The sequence below is a fragment of the Cupressus sempervirens genome, chromosome 4 (assembly GCF_028749045.1).
Source record: "Cupressus sempervirens isolate cs-2001-9-10 chromosome 4, ASM2874904v1, whole genome shotgun sequence".
Classification (NCBI taxonomy): Eukaryota; Viridiplantae; Streptophyta; class Pinopsida; order Cupressales; family Cupressaceae; genus Cupressus; species Cupressus sempervirens.
The window spans coordinates 141,111,015-141,128,332 of NC_143121.1; the positions used below are offsets into that span (position 1 = coordinate 141,111,015).

Here is a 17,318-nt window from a genome sequence, read left to right on the forward strand (position 1 = left end):
ACATCTTGAAGAGATTTCGAATGTGGAACTGTAGACCTATGTCTTCTCCAATGGATTCACAGACTTAGATTGGGGTGGGAGTGTTATTAATAGGAAAAGCACTTCAGGATGCTATTTCAGTTTAGGCTTACCAATGATATCATGGATATGTAGAAAACAAGCATTAGTAGCACAGAGTTCCATAGAAGCTAAATACATTGCCAGCTATAATGGCTTCTCGGGAAGCAGTTTGGCTTAGAAAGTTACTTGTGGGATTATTTGATCAACCCATGAATCCCACTATCATTCACTATGATAATTAGAGTTCCATCAAGCTTTCTGTGAATCCAGTTTTTCATGACAGATCCAAGCATATTGAAATTCCTTACCATTATGTAAGAGATATGGTAGACGAGAAAACTATCAAGTTAGAATACATTTGCACTGCAGATCAAACAACAAATATTCTTACCAAACCTCTCTCTCGAGTGAAGATAGATCACTTTAGAAAAGGACTTGGTATGAGTGAATTATAATAGATTTGTATTCTTTATATATGAATGAAATAATTTTGTGTTAAAATTTATTATTGTTAGGCTATTGACTGTTATGGGCTTCACCATTTATATTCATTATCTAAGAGGTGACGATCTCTGAGATAATGAACACTTGTGTAAAAGACATTATGAGAGATGCTGATCTTTGAGATAATGTACTAAACAGTAGACAACTACTCTCAGATCTGGGTTCAAGATCACATTGTGATGTAGATGTTTCTATGCCTGTGAGTCACAACTTGGATAAAGAAATAATTTAATCATTTTGCAGATTTTTATCCTATGTACTAGCAGATCTTAACTTAGGATCATATTATGATGTAGGCTTGTCAATACTGATCATATTGTGATGTAGGCTTGTCACAACTTAGATAAAGGAATAATTTAGTCATTCTTCAAATTTTATCCTGTGTTTTGCATTCCATGCAATACAGTTATCACAAGACTAGGTGATAATTTATATTTTAGATATATGACAAAGTATCATGTGTACAATGATACCACATGCTTAGAAGATTCAGATAGATATAGAGTATCAATCTATGCTTAGCCATCAATATTGATGGTGCTATATATGTTCTCTCTCATTATGATTATCAAGTTAAGAGGGAGTTAATCTATGAGTAACTCTTTTAATATAATGATCTGTTTCTTCAGATCGAACAAATCTGGTAATGCATTTGTTGGATTAGCCTTTAGAAGACTTTAATTTATCGTGCAGATCAGCGTTTCATTTGGGAGCATTTTCCTAATGTTCCTAATTGCCTAAATGTAGTTAGTTTAACTAACTAATAGACATATGCTTAGGGATGCCGATCTTGGTAAATTAAATATGTTTATAGAGGGCCGACCTAGAAAGGGTCATGTCCTTTCTAAGGACATGCCCCTTGGGTTTACTATAAAGGAGAGGCAAGGATGTGGATAGAAGACACACATTTTACACGCAAGTCTGCTCTTCTAGCATTACTACCTTGAGCGATTTTATATTAGGAATAAAAACAATTTCCAGAATTATACACCATTCTCCAAGAACAATTAATATTCTGTCCAGAATATTTAGGACTATTCCCAGAAAGGTTGAAGGTAATATATCAGTATTATTACATCAGAATTTGCAGAAAACTTACAAAGCTTACAATACGGCAACAATCACATCCGTGGCCTTAAACAGGCCTATAGCATTACTTTTTGCGCTTCTAATTTGCAACAGCAGAATGATGATGATTTGCTTGATTGTTTTTGATGATATTTGATTGTGATGGCTGATTATTAATGCTGATGTTATTGTTTTTGAGCTGAAACATTAATATGGTGGTGTATTTTGCTATTTTGCTTTAATATTAGCATAGTGGTGTATAGCTAATATGCTGCTGCATCTATATATATATAAACATAAATTATTGGACAGATGAACCCAAAATGAATTTGTAGCGAACTCCCAAACAAATTGAACGGATTTCGAACCCAAATCTGTACCCAAATCAGAACCGGCAACTTAGCAATTAAGTAATATTTAACATTTATTGTGAATTTTTTGTTATGATGGATGTTATTTTTAAACTACTTTTGTTTATTTGTTTGAAAAGGAATTTATATATCCAATTTCATGTTTTTTTATTCATAATTGTTTTTGACTCAATCACAATTTACTTGTTTTTAGACAAGATGTATTTCATTTGCTTATGGGGACACTGATTATATCTACCAGTGTTTGTGCACAAGTTTATATCCAGAAATACATGTCATTGGGAATCTCTCGACCAACCAAGCTAGAAGACTAAGTTTTATCTTGCAGGATCAAGTCCTATTTGGCCACATCTCCTTGATTGTCGTGGAGCACAAATGTCTTACTGAATGATAATGATTCCAATCCAGCAAATTGTGGTTTAGTCTTTGAGTGCTAGAATATGCATGTTTGTCATGAGTATTTTTGCAGTTCTGGTTAGAGGTACAGTTTTATTTATGTATCCATTTGAATACATGTAGGTGTTCCACTGTAATATATGTCATAGCGACATGGGCAATGGCTAGAATGAGTAGAATGAGCACAATCCAATTGATCCTTTTCCCCTTCTAATTTGTTTGTCCATATTCATATTTCATACCCGTTCAACTACATCACACATGGATGATTAAAAACAGTTACTGCTATTTTGTTATCTCTCTGCTTAGACTGGATCTGACTTCTGTAATATCACTTCCATTTTGTAGGTGGTCTGAGAACTTTACTCACAGATCAGAATAAGTTGATAATGACAGTTGGAGGAATGACAGCCCTAGCAGCTGGCATTTACACTACAAGGTATTTTTTTATTTGGTTGTTTTGGAAAGTTGGGACAATGACTAAAGAATTCTAGTATTTTTGTAGTTAGGATTAAACAGTATCGACTTTTTGAAGTCTGAGAAGCATTTTATCTCATGCTGAAAATATATCTGTATCTTCAGAATACACTGTTATATTATTCCATGAATAATATTTCTATGCATGATATAATAGATGAAAAAACTTGAACAATATATACAGATATACATATTGGCTGTTAGTGTCTTAAAGCTTTTAATTACACCATCAGTATGCTCTAAGAAACAATTGTTGGTCAGTGGCAGACTCCCATGGACTCTTTGACTTCGCAAAAGTACCATTGAAGTCAAATTGTGGTGGTCCCTCTGGTCTATTTGTTCTAATGCTTACATATACAAGCATAAAGGATTTCTTAGGAAAAAAACACTCGTGTCAAACGATTGTGGCATGTTTCATCACTTATTGGTCTATAATGACTCTTTTTGCTGACAATTCAGTCATCCTTGCTCATTCTCCTCAGGTTTTGTTGAGACAATTGCACGATTCTCAGTTTTGTGAACTTTTCTAGCTTCTAGTTAGTCAAATTGAGATCATTATCTCAATACTTTTTTTTCAAGTTTCAATTTTCTTTACTTGATGAACAAGTAAGATCACAACATTTTATGCCTGCTTGGTGATTTAGTTTATTTTATAATATCCCCAAGTGAAGTAGGGGAAAAAACCAAAAAGAGTGTGTTCTAACGTTTGATTATGTGTTTCCAGCAAGCACCGCAAGTCCTTTATCAGGACTTACGGGTCTCTTGGGAAAAAATTGTCTGCGTCCCTTGAAAAATTCGTGAGTCTCTTGAATGGACTCGCTGGGACTCGGCTAACAAGTCCATGACGAGTCGACTTGGCCTGCCATTGAACTCATGAGTCTTTCCAAGTCCATGGCGAGTCCCACAAGTTTTTCTTTTATGCATATGTATGTCAAATTCTTTGTTCCCTTTAAACATGGGTTAATGGATTTTTTTATATTTCGAATGTGCATTTTTTCTTTCATGTATGGTATGAGTTTTTGTGCACATTCTGAATCATTGTAGCTTCCAGCTGTAAGATTTATGGTAGTTGCTTGCTAAAGTTTTGAATCTGAGTTTTTACATTGATGATCCTTTGTGCACCCAAACCTCCTGATCATCACCTATTTGATCAGAAAAAATAAAATCTGACAGACCCAATATGCATGACTGTTGGACAGACTAGAGATGACTGGGAAGAGAATTTTTGTATGGAATGCTCTTAATATTTAGGGAAAAGTAAAATGCTTAAAGTTTAAAGAATTGGATAAGAGGGTTTACTTTCTTCGTAGTATAATCACTAAATGTTAACTTTCTTTTCATGTTTTCATGGTCAGAATGCTTTGGGGAATCCTTTTATCTGCTATCATTTTTGCATCTATGTTGAGTCCCAGTGGCCTATTGATCATGTGGATATCAATTTTAATTTTTAATTTTGCAAGTAGTAATTGGAGTATCTTCTTTTGTGACTTATAATCGATATGTTGTATAATATGTCTCATGCTATTATTAAATATCCTTCAGTGATGTCTAAAGTTTCAATTATTTCCAGCTTATAGCCGAGTGTGACAATAAGATAACATATTGTTGTTTGGGAGTGATGAATGGTGATTATAATCATATTATTCTAATGAGTGTATTGTTCTGAATGGCCAGGGAAGGTGCTAGAGTGATTTGGAGCTATGTTGATAGAATGTTGGGTCAACCTTCATTGATTCGTGAGTCATCTAGAGGAAAATATCCATGGTTGGGATTGATTTCACGCAGCATGAGTCTGATTTCTAGGCCTAGTAACACAACTGGAGTGAATTGTCCCCGAAAAAATGGAAATGGTTTCGGTGATGTTATTCTTCATCCTTCATTACAGAAAAGAATTGAACAACTTGGTAAAGCAACTGCTAATACAAAATCTCATGAAGCTCCTTTTCGTAACATGCTCTTCTATGGACCACCTGGGACAGGAAAAACTATGGCTGCTAGAGAGTTGGCTCACAAATCGGTATGTGTTAATACAAGTTTCTCTGTGTATGATAATTTGTGTAATACGAGTTAATTATTTAGGAAAATGTATTTTGTTGTGAGTTTTTTGTTTCTGTTGTGAAATTTATTTAGGAGGCCATAAGAAGGTGAAACATGAAATGATTCTCTTTTCTAATAGTTTGCAAGGTGTGAATAAATGCTATGGTGGAATGTTATCACACCAAGTTGTTCAGTTGTATTAGATGGCTTGCAACCAAATAAGTTGCCTTTTGCGTCCTTGAATTAATGAAAAAGTTTTATAATTTTTGTTTAACACTAAGTTGTATTAATGAACACAGCAAAAGAAGAAAATTGCTAATTTACAGAGTCATCCTCTAATATCCCCCTACAAAAGATTGACATCTCTAATTGTGATTGATCAATAAGATATATGAATGAAATGACTAAAGTGATTAAATCGATCAATAAATAGACATGAACAAAATAGTTAAATAAAAATTAGTAGTATTAAATACAGAATAATAAAAAATATTTATCAATGAATGAGATCAAATATTAGAATAATAATATTATAAATTCAATCTCTAAACAATAAACTAATCCCGATAAACACTAATAGTCCACGATATAATTGAACCCCTGAACATATTATTAAGTCAAATAACTGAAAGTAGACCAACTAAACATGATAGGACGTGCCAAAATGACCGTTCTGCTATAAATAATAGTCAACATCTAACCAAAATGTATGGAATGGAAAAGAACAAAAAGGGCATATATAAAAAAGAGAATATAACAAGGAGCAACTGCCCAATCTACATAGATGGCACATGTAACATCCCCTTTTCCTGGGCCTCAACTAACAACTAGCATATCATAAAAAATACAGATATTACTTCACATTCATGGGAAGTCAATTATAGCAGTTATCTTACATGTTCATATGAAAGAGATTAATGGTTATAATCATTTAAATTGAAATGTCATAACTAACAATAAAAGACATAATCAAATAAAACTAAGCTATGGATTTTAAGTTTTTAATACCCTAAATTCTGAATCTGCAATCCGCCTAGGGCAATATCTGCAAAACCCAGGTTAATCCACATATAATGTTTAGGGCACAGAAGTTATACCTCTGTATTGCAATAATCCAATACCATTTATGGCAACAAAACCATTGTAACATCCATTTTTCCCATTTTTTAGTTATGACAATTAAATGTAGATAAAAGACACGTTTATAATTCACATTCACATGAATGAAGGATAGTTACAACAACCATCAAGTAAGCCTATCTCATGCATGTAGTTACTTTTCATGTTCAATTTAAAATCAATTGATTTAACTGATTTCTTAATACATTGAAAGAAGAAACTAATTTCTAAGCATTGAAGGAAATAACTGATTAAATGTTATTAACCATCTAATATATCTTCAACTCAAGATTACAAATATCACAAAGTAAAATACCCATTACCAGAAGAAATTTGAATGCAGATCGTTCTTTTGTCTAATGCAAGCCTTGGCATTTGGTGGAGAGGATAAGCATTGTCAAGGGATTAACCTCCCAACTGCAGGCCCTTAAATATTCACACAATCTCAATTGAGAAAGGCCCTCCCTACCCTGGGAATTGGCCTGGGACACCACAATCCAATCACTGAGCATTCTTGTGTTAGAATGTCAACCCACCGCCCGACTTGGCAACAAGATTTTATACAAAGAATTTCCATGAGATTTCTTTTTATTGTACTTGAATGTTATTACTAATTATATTCTTTCTTTCATTGCAAGAATTGTTCCCACTCTTCTCTCCCCTTAGCTCAACCATGAAGGTCCTCATACTCGGGAGGTTCATATTATATTTTCTAGATTCATGATCACTTATTCCTTTGCCGTGCTTCATGGCGTTTTTGGCCTATGGCATCATAAGTTATTATGCTTTTATTTTTGGTTTGATTTCATTCATAAAAGGGAGGATGCCATCACAGAGACATATTGACTATATCCTTGTATGGTGCCCCTTTCAGATTACATGTATATGCAATACAACATTATTAACGAACAAAGCGTATCGGTGAAACAATAAAGTCACTATGGAAATTTTTCACATTTGCCTCTGTACTTGCAAACAGATACTAAAATCTAGAAGCCGAGCTTATAGAAATCAGCATATACGGGAAGAATAAATTATATACAGTGAGAAACATAACCTGATCCCACATGAGCGATATATGGAAAATTGTAGTATTACTCGCACCAAGACCTCAGAACAATCCGATAAATAATCACAGACTTAGTCCACAAGCTTCGGCTCTATCAATATATCACCACCATTAATCACTTTACAAGAGCTCGATTGTGCAACACTATGTTGTGGTATTGATAGAAATTTGTGATGTTCGGAATAATGTACAGAGAGATAGAAGAGAGGTGTGCCTTTGCGGCATAATCAAAGAACATAAATAAGAATGAGTCTCGGCCAAGATGGAAAATGACCTCCTGTGTTGGTTCGGTTAGACCAAGATTGAGGTGGCATGAACATTGCAACTCTTTTAAAAAAATTCAAAAAGAAATATTCATACAAATATAATAGCTTGATGCCGAAAGGTGGTAACATACGCCTAAACAAGGTTAAGAAATACATAAAAATAAAAGGTGGCAAGATACGCCTAACCATGTCCTAGTATATTAATGTCATTGCTATATATATTCATGCTTGCTTGAGTTATTTTGATAAATATATGTATGTATGCATGTATGTATGTATGTATAATGGATATGTTAATGATGAATTTTGCATACATAAATATATATACATATGTGTATACATATGTAGATATCTCATACCCACACAAGTATGAGTATAGGCATGATATTACTATACTAAGACGTGGTAGCTTTCCAAGATACACCAAGATCATCCACATAATGAAGGTAATATTTCTTATTTGAGTTTTATAATGTTTTTAATTTAATGGGTTAGCTTATGGTTATCCTTTGTTCTTCTTGCTTGTCTAGTCATTTCATCATTGATCGTGGTGGTTTAGGACTCCCATCTATTTGCTCAATGGTAGGTGGTGACTCTTGTGCCCAATTCCTTTCTTGCAATTCTTCCCCACTTTGATGTGCTCCTACAAGAAAGAAATTCTCCATGATAATATCATATTCCTCAATGTAATTATAATTAGCATACAATTATTATTGATAAACCACTATAATGGCTAACCACCATTTCACTTTCCATGAATTCATGACGAATAACCAATTTTCCAAGATAATATCATCATAACGGTTAGCTAGCATGCCAACTTCACATGAAATTATAACGATTAACCATCTTACCATTTCACATAATTGTAACTAATTTTACATGTCCATTGACTTCACATGAAACCTTAATGGTTATATGAACATTTTTAAATTGAGCTAAAAATTGGGATGTAACAATGCGGAGTTCACAGGCAGGATGAACAAAGGAAGATGCCATCGAGGTGATACGTGAGGATACCTATGTGGCAGATAAGGACTACTATGCACAGGGTTATGGAACGAACGATGCCTATCTCTCTTCATATAATCGTAGTTGTCGAGAAAGGAATTAAAAGAAGTTTGGAAAGCCAAGCATCAAATCCCCTTTATTGCAATATGTTCATAAGAAAGGTGATGTGGATTAGAAGATTTTCAGTTTTTCCGACTGCCACCATCACACGTAGGCACATGGGAGAGATAATAAAAGGCACTCAAGATATATTATATCAATCAAATCAAATGCACTTCCCTATTTACCTAGCCGATCATATTTTAGAGTTGAATGTAGATAAAGACCACAAAAGGTGATTAGAGTAACCGAGCCATAAAAAGACCATGTGCCACTAGTGAAGGGAATATGAGCACATTTAAGAATAAGGAAGGTATTAATGTTCATTTTGCAAACAACTTATATCTACATACAAATGTATATATGTATATTATAAATATGAAGTATTAGGAAAATGCTAGACTTAATATGATTGTGTCGACCAAATTAAATAAAGAATAAAAATCTCCATGGGTTGGTTTGGGACCTTCATGATTTAGTTCATAGAATCTTGGGAAGTGTGGACTATTATGTGATGCAGGCGCATCTCATTACTAAATCATTTCAAAGGTCCAAGATTCTCCATATATTTTAAATGGTCAATTTTAATAATTTAGGATTATGTCTTAGTGGATAGAATTAGGTGTTTTATTAAATAAATGTTATAGTTTTTAGTCGGATATGTTAGAGAGTTAGAGGAAAGGGTTAATGATGTTAGTGTCGGTTTTAGAAAGGATAAAATTAGTAATAGAAATGCCATGTGGTCAATAATTAAAAGAATCTCATCAGAAAGTTGGTGGAAATTTTAAGAGTGTTCATAATGACGAAAAAATGGCTATGGAATAAAAGAAACCGTTTCATATTCCTTCTATTTGGAGGAAAGTCGATTTTCTTTAAAAAGCCAATCCTATTCTTAGCAGTTACAAGAATATCCATGATTGCTGCATGGTATTGATGATTCCTATTCTTAGCAGTTACAAGAATATCCATGATTGCTGCATGGTATTGATGGTAAACCGTCTTTCAGATTCCTATTCTTAGATGGAAAAGAAAACGTTTTTATTACTACTGGACAGCAAGGCCAGTCAGACTTTGGTTATTAAAAAGCCAATCTTTTATGTAAAAAATGATTCGAACTTGGGGAGGAATGGGAAGTTGTATGTCTCCTTTGGTCTCCTGCATTTTTTTTTTCAAGATTATGGTTCTACTGTTATGCTTCATATATTTCTCATGGCAATCAGTTTAGGGAATAACAATTGCAGAAAAAATGTACTCTGATGCGGGGTCAATATCTTGCGTTTGAACCGTTGGATTTCTCTCAAATTTTTATATGTTGTTTGAAACCTAGTTACGCTAAATATAAACGGTTAGATTGAGTAAATCTTTTCTGGTTCGAAAGTTATTCATGTTTGAGTGCGGGTCTATCCAAAGGCAGCAAGAAGATATTGTACTCTGATGCGGGGTCAATATCTCGGGTTTGAACCGTTGGATTTCTTTCAAATTTTTATATGTTGTTTGAAACCTAGTTACGCCAAATATCAATGGTTGGATTGAGTAAATCTTTTCTGGTTCGAAAGTTATTCATGTCTGAGTGCGGGTCTATCCGAAGGTAGCAAGAAGATATTTTGGGGGATTTTATTTTCAAAGTTTTGTTTATTGAATCTGATTTTAGTGTGTGATCCTGAAGGTTGTAGATGCCCCTTGAAGCAACTCAGTTGAGTGACTGATTCCTCCTGAGTTTTCCAAGGTGTGGCTCTGCATCATTATGCCCCTACCATGAAGGAGATATTGATAACTAAAAAAATCACCTTGCTTCAAGACAATGATTTTTCTAGAAGAGCGATAAAAAACATAATTAATGGACTGCATTTGGATGGATTTGATGATAAATAGCACTTAGATGCAGCTATCTTGATATAAGAAAAGACTTAAGGAATTAGTTATGAACTAAGTTACTAGATTCTCTCCAACAACCCTCAAAATCTGGTCCAATTCTGTACAAAGTCTGGTCCTTGTCAAATTCACTCCAAATTCACCTTTAGAGCCACAAATTCGCTGCATTTTTTGTCAGAGGAACCTGGGCAGAATTTGGAGCGATTTGGAAGAATTTTCTGCCCAGTGGCCAAACCCGGGCTGACTTTGGTCTCAAAACAATTTTTTGGAATTTTTTAAAGTGTTTTTTGCCTAATCGATCTGTTCATCTTTCCCAACCCTAAAAGAGACCACTAAAAAGGCCAAAATATATGGATTATATATCAGTTATGCATTTGTGAATAAAAATGAAAACTTGCTTATAGAGGAAATCCAAATTGACAATAGGTGAAATCCAATTTGATGATTATAGAGGAATTTCTTTCAAAGAGCTATGATATCTTTGAAAGGGCTTAAAATTTGAATCTTGACTTTTAATCTAGCTTGGTTAGAAATCCTCTAACCAATACAAAAGAAAAATTCAGATAACTGCATTTATCTTCTGTTGATTCCTTTCATTGTCAAACTGTCCCTTTGATCTGGAAATATGTTCCATTTATGTGATGAAGCAAGTGTATCATGTTGTATGTATGGTTAAATGATGCAATTAATAATATATTGAACTGAAACATAGATATGGTGGTGTATGTTTCTATGTTGCTTTGCTCTTAGCATAGTCGTGTATGGATTTATTTGCTCTTGCCTATACACACAGATATATATTATAACAAAATATGTTTTTGTACAGATGAACCCAAAACAAACCTGAACCCACCCCAAAAAGTTTTGAACAAATTTTGATCCTGAATCTTGAACCCTACTCGGGACACGAATCGGAGCCGCCAACTTAAGAACAACGATCCATGAAGGAGTGTGACTACAAGAAAATCACTTATGATGACTAGTACTCATTGAAGAAACATCATGAGGAGACTTGACCCCTCATGGTAGGACAGACGTTCTCAAAAGCCTCACAACTTGAGGAAAATAATAAGAAATAAAGCCATGAAGGGAGAGGACAACAAGGGGCATCAAAGAGAAGGAAAAAAGAGACACAGATCTATACAGCAATCAATTAAGGAAGCAGATTCAGACTTATTATATCAAACAATTAATAGCATTAACAACAATCTTGTGGTCAAATTCTGGGTTAAATCTAGATAAGATAAGATAAATTTATTAATATCCAACAAAAGTTGGAGAAAGTATACTGGTATCCTCAAAATAAGAATGTAAATAGGATTGGACATTTCCTTGGAATGCAAAGTGTGACACATATTCCATGCAAAGTTTGAAGTTTAAAGGTAAGACCAATCAGAGAATTTTCAAGTTACTGTAAAAGGATATTATGATTTCTTTGATAAAGAGGACAAGAACTAAATAATATCGGTCAGACATCCTCAAAACATCCTTGCTTGAGAATGGTGGAATGCAAATTCTATGAAAAAATGAAGATGTATTAGTGAATGATATAGTAGGGATGGAAGTCTTCAATTCAAAAAGATATACTCGAAAAATTAAAAGGAAAGAAACTTGGGCCTCAGTCCTTAGTGGCAGGGTAAAATATAGATCTATCATCTTATTTAGGCAATTGAAATTGCACAAGCTTTTTTGCATGCTTCCTTTGTAATTATTTTTACTTTTACTTTAGGCGCTTGAATTTTCATTTGCACAGTTCTGAACGTGACCTATTAACTTGCTATCTCTTTTGGAAGATTACAAGCTCTTTTCAATGCAACTTCTCATATCTTTGTGGCTTTGTGATGCATCTCGTTTGTCGAAGTCCTGAAATCCGACAAACTTTACTTTAGACTAATTTTGTATTCTTGTATGACTGTGTCTGTGCAAACAACTGATGCTTGTAATAACCGATAAGTTTGAGGATGTAATTGTCTTGGCAGGTGAATCCTGCATTGCAATGGACTGTGCTTGTCTTTCTTCTGAATTCACAACATTTGCTAATGGGTCCATCGTATTTAGCATTGGTCCTGAGATGGGTGATAATGTATATATATGTGTACTTGTATTCTATTTAATAATGCTCTATTTTAATTGAACATAGTTTAAAGTCTAATTGGCCTTACCTTGATCACTTAGGGACTTCTAGATTTGCTCATTCTTTTTCTTCAAATTTTCAACTTGACACCATTGGACAAAGAATCCTATCTCAGCAGAATGCATTTATCCTTGGAATATAGTGACCTTGACAAATCTCTCAGAAATTTCCCCATCCAAGGGACATACTCGAAAGACAAAAGTTTGAGGTGTATACTACTATAGGACGGAGAGCCTTGGAAGGGTCGGACTTACAGATCTCCATGTATTATCAGATAGTCTTCAAGAACTTGGACAAGTCTCATCATGGATACTGTTGATATTGTTTTTAAAATCTTTACTATAGGTTCTGATTGAGTCTGTGTTTATAATACTGGTGTTTGAAAACAGTTATTTGTCCCTATAAATTGATGTCAATATTAATATTCTTTGAGCTTGCCATTTTTGCAGGGCTTGGAGTATGCAATGATGACTGGTGGAGATGTGGCTCCATTGGGTTCACAGGCTGTCACAAAAATTCATCAGCTATTTGACTGGGCAAAAAAGTCTAAGAAAGGCTTGTTACTCTTTATTGATGAAGCAGATGCCTTTTTGTGCGAGTAAGTCTCTTTGTTTGCTGCTATCACTATTGCTTTCGTTTTGTCTTTCTTTCCATCTTTTTGTATAAAACAGTGTACAATCTTATCCTTTTGAAGCCTGTCAATATTAATCCATTATGTTTTACCCATATTACTTGTAAAGAATAGAATAGAAAGTGCAAAGTAGTTATAAAGCTGCATAGTTTGTAAATTGTTTCCTTCTCATCTGTAAAACATTGTTGCTGGTTCAGGTTTGTCAGTTCATCAATTTTATTCCTGAGATTGGTACTGCTGGGTTTCACCATATTTATGAATATTTATTTATTTAAAAATTAAATAATTTTTTTAGCAACAGTATAAATATAAAATAAGTTAACAAAATTTTTAAGTATAATGAGATGCATGAGAGTGCTATTTCACTTGCTAAAATGCAGAAGTGGCTACAAACTAGGGGGATTACATGGTACTTCAGTTTTGTCTTATGGATTTGTGTGATATGAATGCTATCTACTAGTTTGTTTTTGTTAGACAGCCAGACAGACAGATTTGTATTTTGGCATTGATGTCAAATGGAGTAAAGAAATACAAGAATCAAATATAATGATTGATATTCAGGATTGCAAACATGATTGGTTTTTTGTTTGCTTTTAGAATTGAAGAAATTGTTGATGATTGTCATGATTGTTTAATTTGGTTTTTATTTGCAACACGTTCCCCTGTGACTATCTTCAGGGTTTTGAGAATCACTCAATATCTTTGTGATTTGAGAATGGGTTTTGTGGTTGCTACAATTGTTGGCATGAATACAGACATGTTATTATCCTACAGCAGTATAATCAAAATTTCTATCTTTGTACAATGTCCCATTTTAATTGTTCCATTTTAAAAGACTAAACTGATGCAATGTTTATTACATGTGCCATTTTAACAAGACATGAGGTGAAATCTAAAGAGTATTATATCCAGAGCACAAGATGTATACAAAGAAAGGTTATGAAGGACAAGTATGAATAAAAACAAAGTATGATTTAAGAACAATTCCTGCGTTGAAGATTTCTGTGATTCTCAAATTGCGCATATAAGATGAAAGTAAATGTAGCAGAGAATTCAAATAGCAAAACCATATGGCTGTTTTTGGTTTGTTCTTTTCCTAGTTCAAATGAAGCTTTTCTAAAATTTCATAAATGAAGCATGTCTTATATAAACTCATTCCATCTCCTTACATGTCACCTTTATTCAATAGTTTTGGACAAGTATAGAGTTTGTCAATTGTAATGTTGCCAATTGTCATTGGAATTTAATGACATCGATCATATCTTGGTTAATAAATCCTTGTAAAATGAGCAGCGATGAAGTCTTCCGGTTGTGCTTCAAAATAAGGATTTGTTTCTTACTTCAAAACGATGATTGATTATCAGTTATAACTGCTTAGTTATAAGAAGTTAGAACCATATGATAGAATGTTCTTATAGATTTGAAGCATTTGTATGAACTTGGTGTGGTGTGTATTTGGTCAAAGGTATTCATACTATAGAATCTATCCTGGCAGCGTTGCTCACTATTGTTTTTCACATTCTGGGTTTCCATGTCAAAACTTGTTCAATGTTATTGTGTAGTTGCATTTCTTTCTTGTTCAATTTTCGTTACTTTCAGAATTAAGTTTGACAAGCTTCAATTAGAAGTATAAATTGATTAAGAGTTTATATCTAGTAATGATTCACCCCTCATTCTCAGTGGTAGAATTGTTTCTACAGTTTTATCAATAAAGACATCTTGCCTTGGCTTCATTCATATAAGATTGTAACATTTTAGGAACTTAACACGTTTGATTAAAATTGTTGAAATATGTATTGAAAGAATCTTAGTAGTGTCAAACTGCCTAATCTTGATGTCTTTGGTATCTGATCATAGAATAAGTGGTAGATAGGCATTGTTATGCTGCTTCATATGTGGTTTGAGGGATATTTACTAATGATGGTAATAATGAAAATATTGTTGCAATGCAGACGTAATAGCACATACATGAGTGAAGCTCAGCGAAGTGCCTTGAACGCACTTTTGTTCCGTACTGGAGATCAGTCCAGGGATATTGTTCTTGTTCTTGCGACAAACAGACCTGGTGATCTTGATGCAGCTGTCACAGACCGTATTGACGAAGTTCTTGAATTTCCTCTTCCCAGACTAGAAGAACGATATAAGCTAATAAAGCTATACTTGAATAAATATATTGCACAATCAAGTGATAGGAAAACTGGTTGGAGATCCTACTTTAAGGGGGAACAAAAAAAAATAGAGTTGAAGGATATATCTGATGATTTGATTCACGAGGCTGCAAGTAAAACTGAAGGATTTTCTGGACGAGAGATTGCAAAGATGATGGCTGGTGTACAAGCAGCAGTTTATGGTAGCAAGGATTGTGTCCTTGACTCTAACCTTTTTAGAGAAATAGTTGAGTACAAAGTTGTTGAACATCAGCAGCGCAGAAATCACCAGAACTATTAATAATTTTTAGAATAATCATTACTTTTTGACAATCAATACTGGTGTTAGTGATTACCAGTGAGGCAATTCAAGTTTTGACATAAGAAAATGTAATGTGGCTGACCACACATCTGCTGTTGACTTCAGAAGTGAGATTGTATGTGACCAAGTCATTTGTTCTCATTATTTAAAAATATTTAGTAACATTGGAATTTACAAAGTTTCATTTCATCTTATTTCAATTATATGGAACCAGAAAATATCCTTTATTGCATTATTGTAAAGATTGGAAAGTTTTGTTCCATCTTGATCAACATTGTAACATCATTTTGTGGTCATTGTTTGAGATGGTTTACTACCTCGCTGACTATGATCCATTGACTATAGACTTGTGTTTTAGATGTTCTTTCCCAAGTATCAGAAGTGAGGACTTGTGTTTCAGATGTTTATTTCCCAAGCATCATAAGTGATTAGAAAACAAAATTCCAATAAACTAGCATCCGTCTTGAGAGGTGCTTTGTAATGTCGGAGTAGCACCCATAATTGCTGGTAACAAATGTGAGTTGCTTTAAAATTCATGCAAGACACAAAATGACAAATGTTGACTAGCGCCATTGCAACATTTACCAAAGCAAATTCGACCATGTTTTTTGGGGTTTGAGCATATTTTGAGATATGGTAAGAATTTATGGATCTCAGACAATTCTGTGATGTTTTATATTGATTTAACCATGTAGAAAATATATAATTTTGAAAATTTGTTTAGTAGGCAGTGCTTGATCTCCTTATATATGGCATTTAAGGTCAATTTTGAGAACTATCATTCAAAATCAATTATATTTTCACATCTATAGGATTTGAGAGATAATTTGATAGGGATGTACGACGTGGTCGTTCAATTTCTTTATTGTGTAATTTAGAACTCAGACTAGTGAAAGGACTTTTTAACTTGTATGTCCCCCTCAATACATGAGTTCTAGATGTTACTTGGTAAAATCAAGAATATTTTTGGGTAATCTTGTTTGTTACATTAATATTTGGATTGTATTCTATTATCTATTATCAAGATATATAGAATGTCTAAATCGAGAATGTTTTTAGGTGTAACATCAATTTTTGTAAAATGATATTCATTTTGTTTGTTATGGAAGATTCTTGCATACAAGTTTATCCACTTCTTCAAATAGTAAAAGTCTAGTGATTTTAATTTAGTGATGAGGACACTCAAAATCAATAATGTTGTAAGAGAATTGTATTAATTATCAAAACAAAATTTTAAAAAATGTTTCATTCAACAATCAATTTGCTTGCACAATGTTGGTGACCTCATTTCATGCTAAAGTCATGGAATATTCAACAATCTGGTTTTGATATCAGTTGAGTAATTACAAAGTTGATCTCTGAGGAAAAAAAAACATGCCCATCTATCTTGTATTATATATAACAACTATTTTTCAAGATAAGTGCTATAGTTGTGTATTTCCAATATTGAAGTTGACACTAATTTGCATTTTTGGTAGGTGTTATTATTATAGATATGAAATGTTTTATATAGTTAACAAATCTTACAAGGATACTCCCTTTCTCTTGTTAGTCCTTGCCTTTTAAAAGGTTGGGAACTAATGTTTTATTTTGGAACCTCCGCCCCCCCCACACCTCTTGCCCCTCCACACCCCCCCCAACAAATAATTTTTTCTACGAAGCATAAATAAAGTTTTGAGTGACAATATTAAAAAAATCTAAATATTATATGCTAATTCTAAAATTTTCATTGCTT

At 33.5% G+C, this 17,318-nt stretch overlaps 1 protein-coding gene across 1 annotated transcript in view; it reads left to right on the forward strand.

Annotated features, from left to right (window-relative positions):
• Window positions 1–15,761, forward strand: part of LOC149560342 (uncharacterized) — a 146,664-nt gene extending 130,903 nt beyond the window's left edge. Inside the window, exons 5-8 of the mRNA XM_089824638.1 lie at window positions 2,748–2,838; window positions 4,551–4,893; window positions 12,933–13,081; window positions 15,067–15,761. Coding sequence (XP_089680764.1) covers window positions 2,748–2,838; window positions 4,551–4,893; window positions 12,933–13,081; window positions 15,067–15,562 — 1,079 coding nt within the window. The 3' untranslated portion in view covers window positions 15,563–15,761. The remainder of the gene's footprint in view (window positions 1–2,747; window positions 2,839–4,550; window positions 4,894–12,932; window positions 13,082–15,066) is intronic.
• Window positions 15,762–17,318: the final 1,557 nt, after the last annotated feature.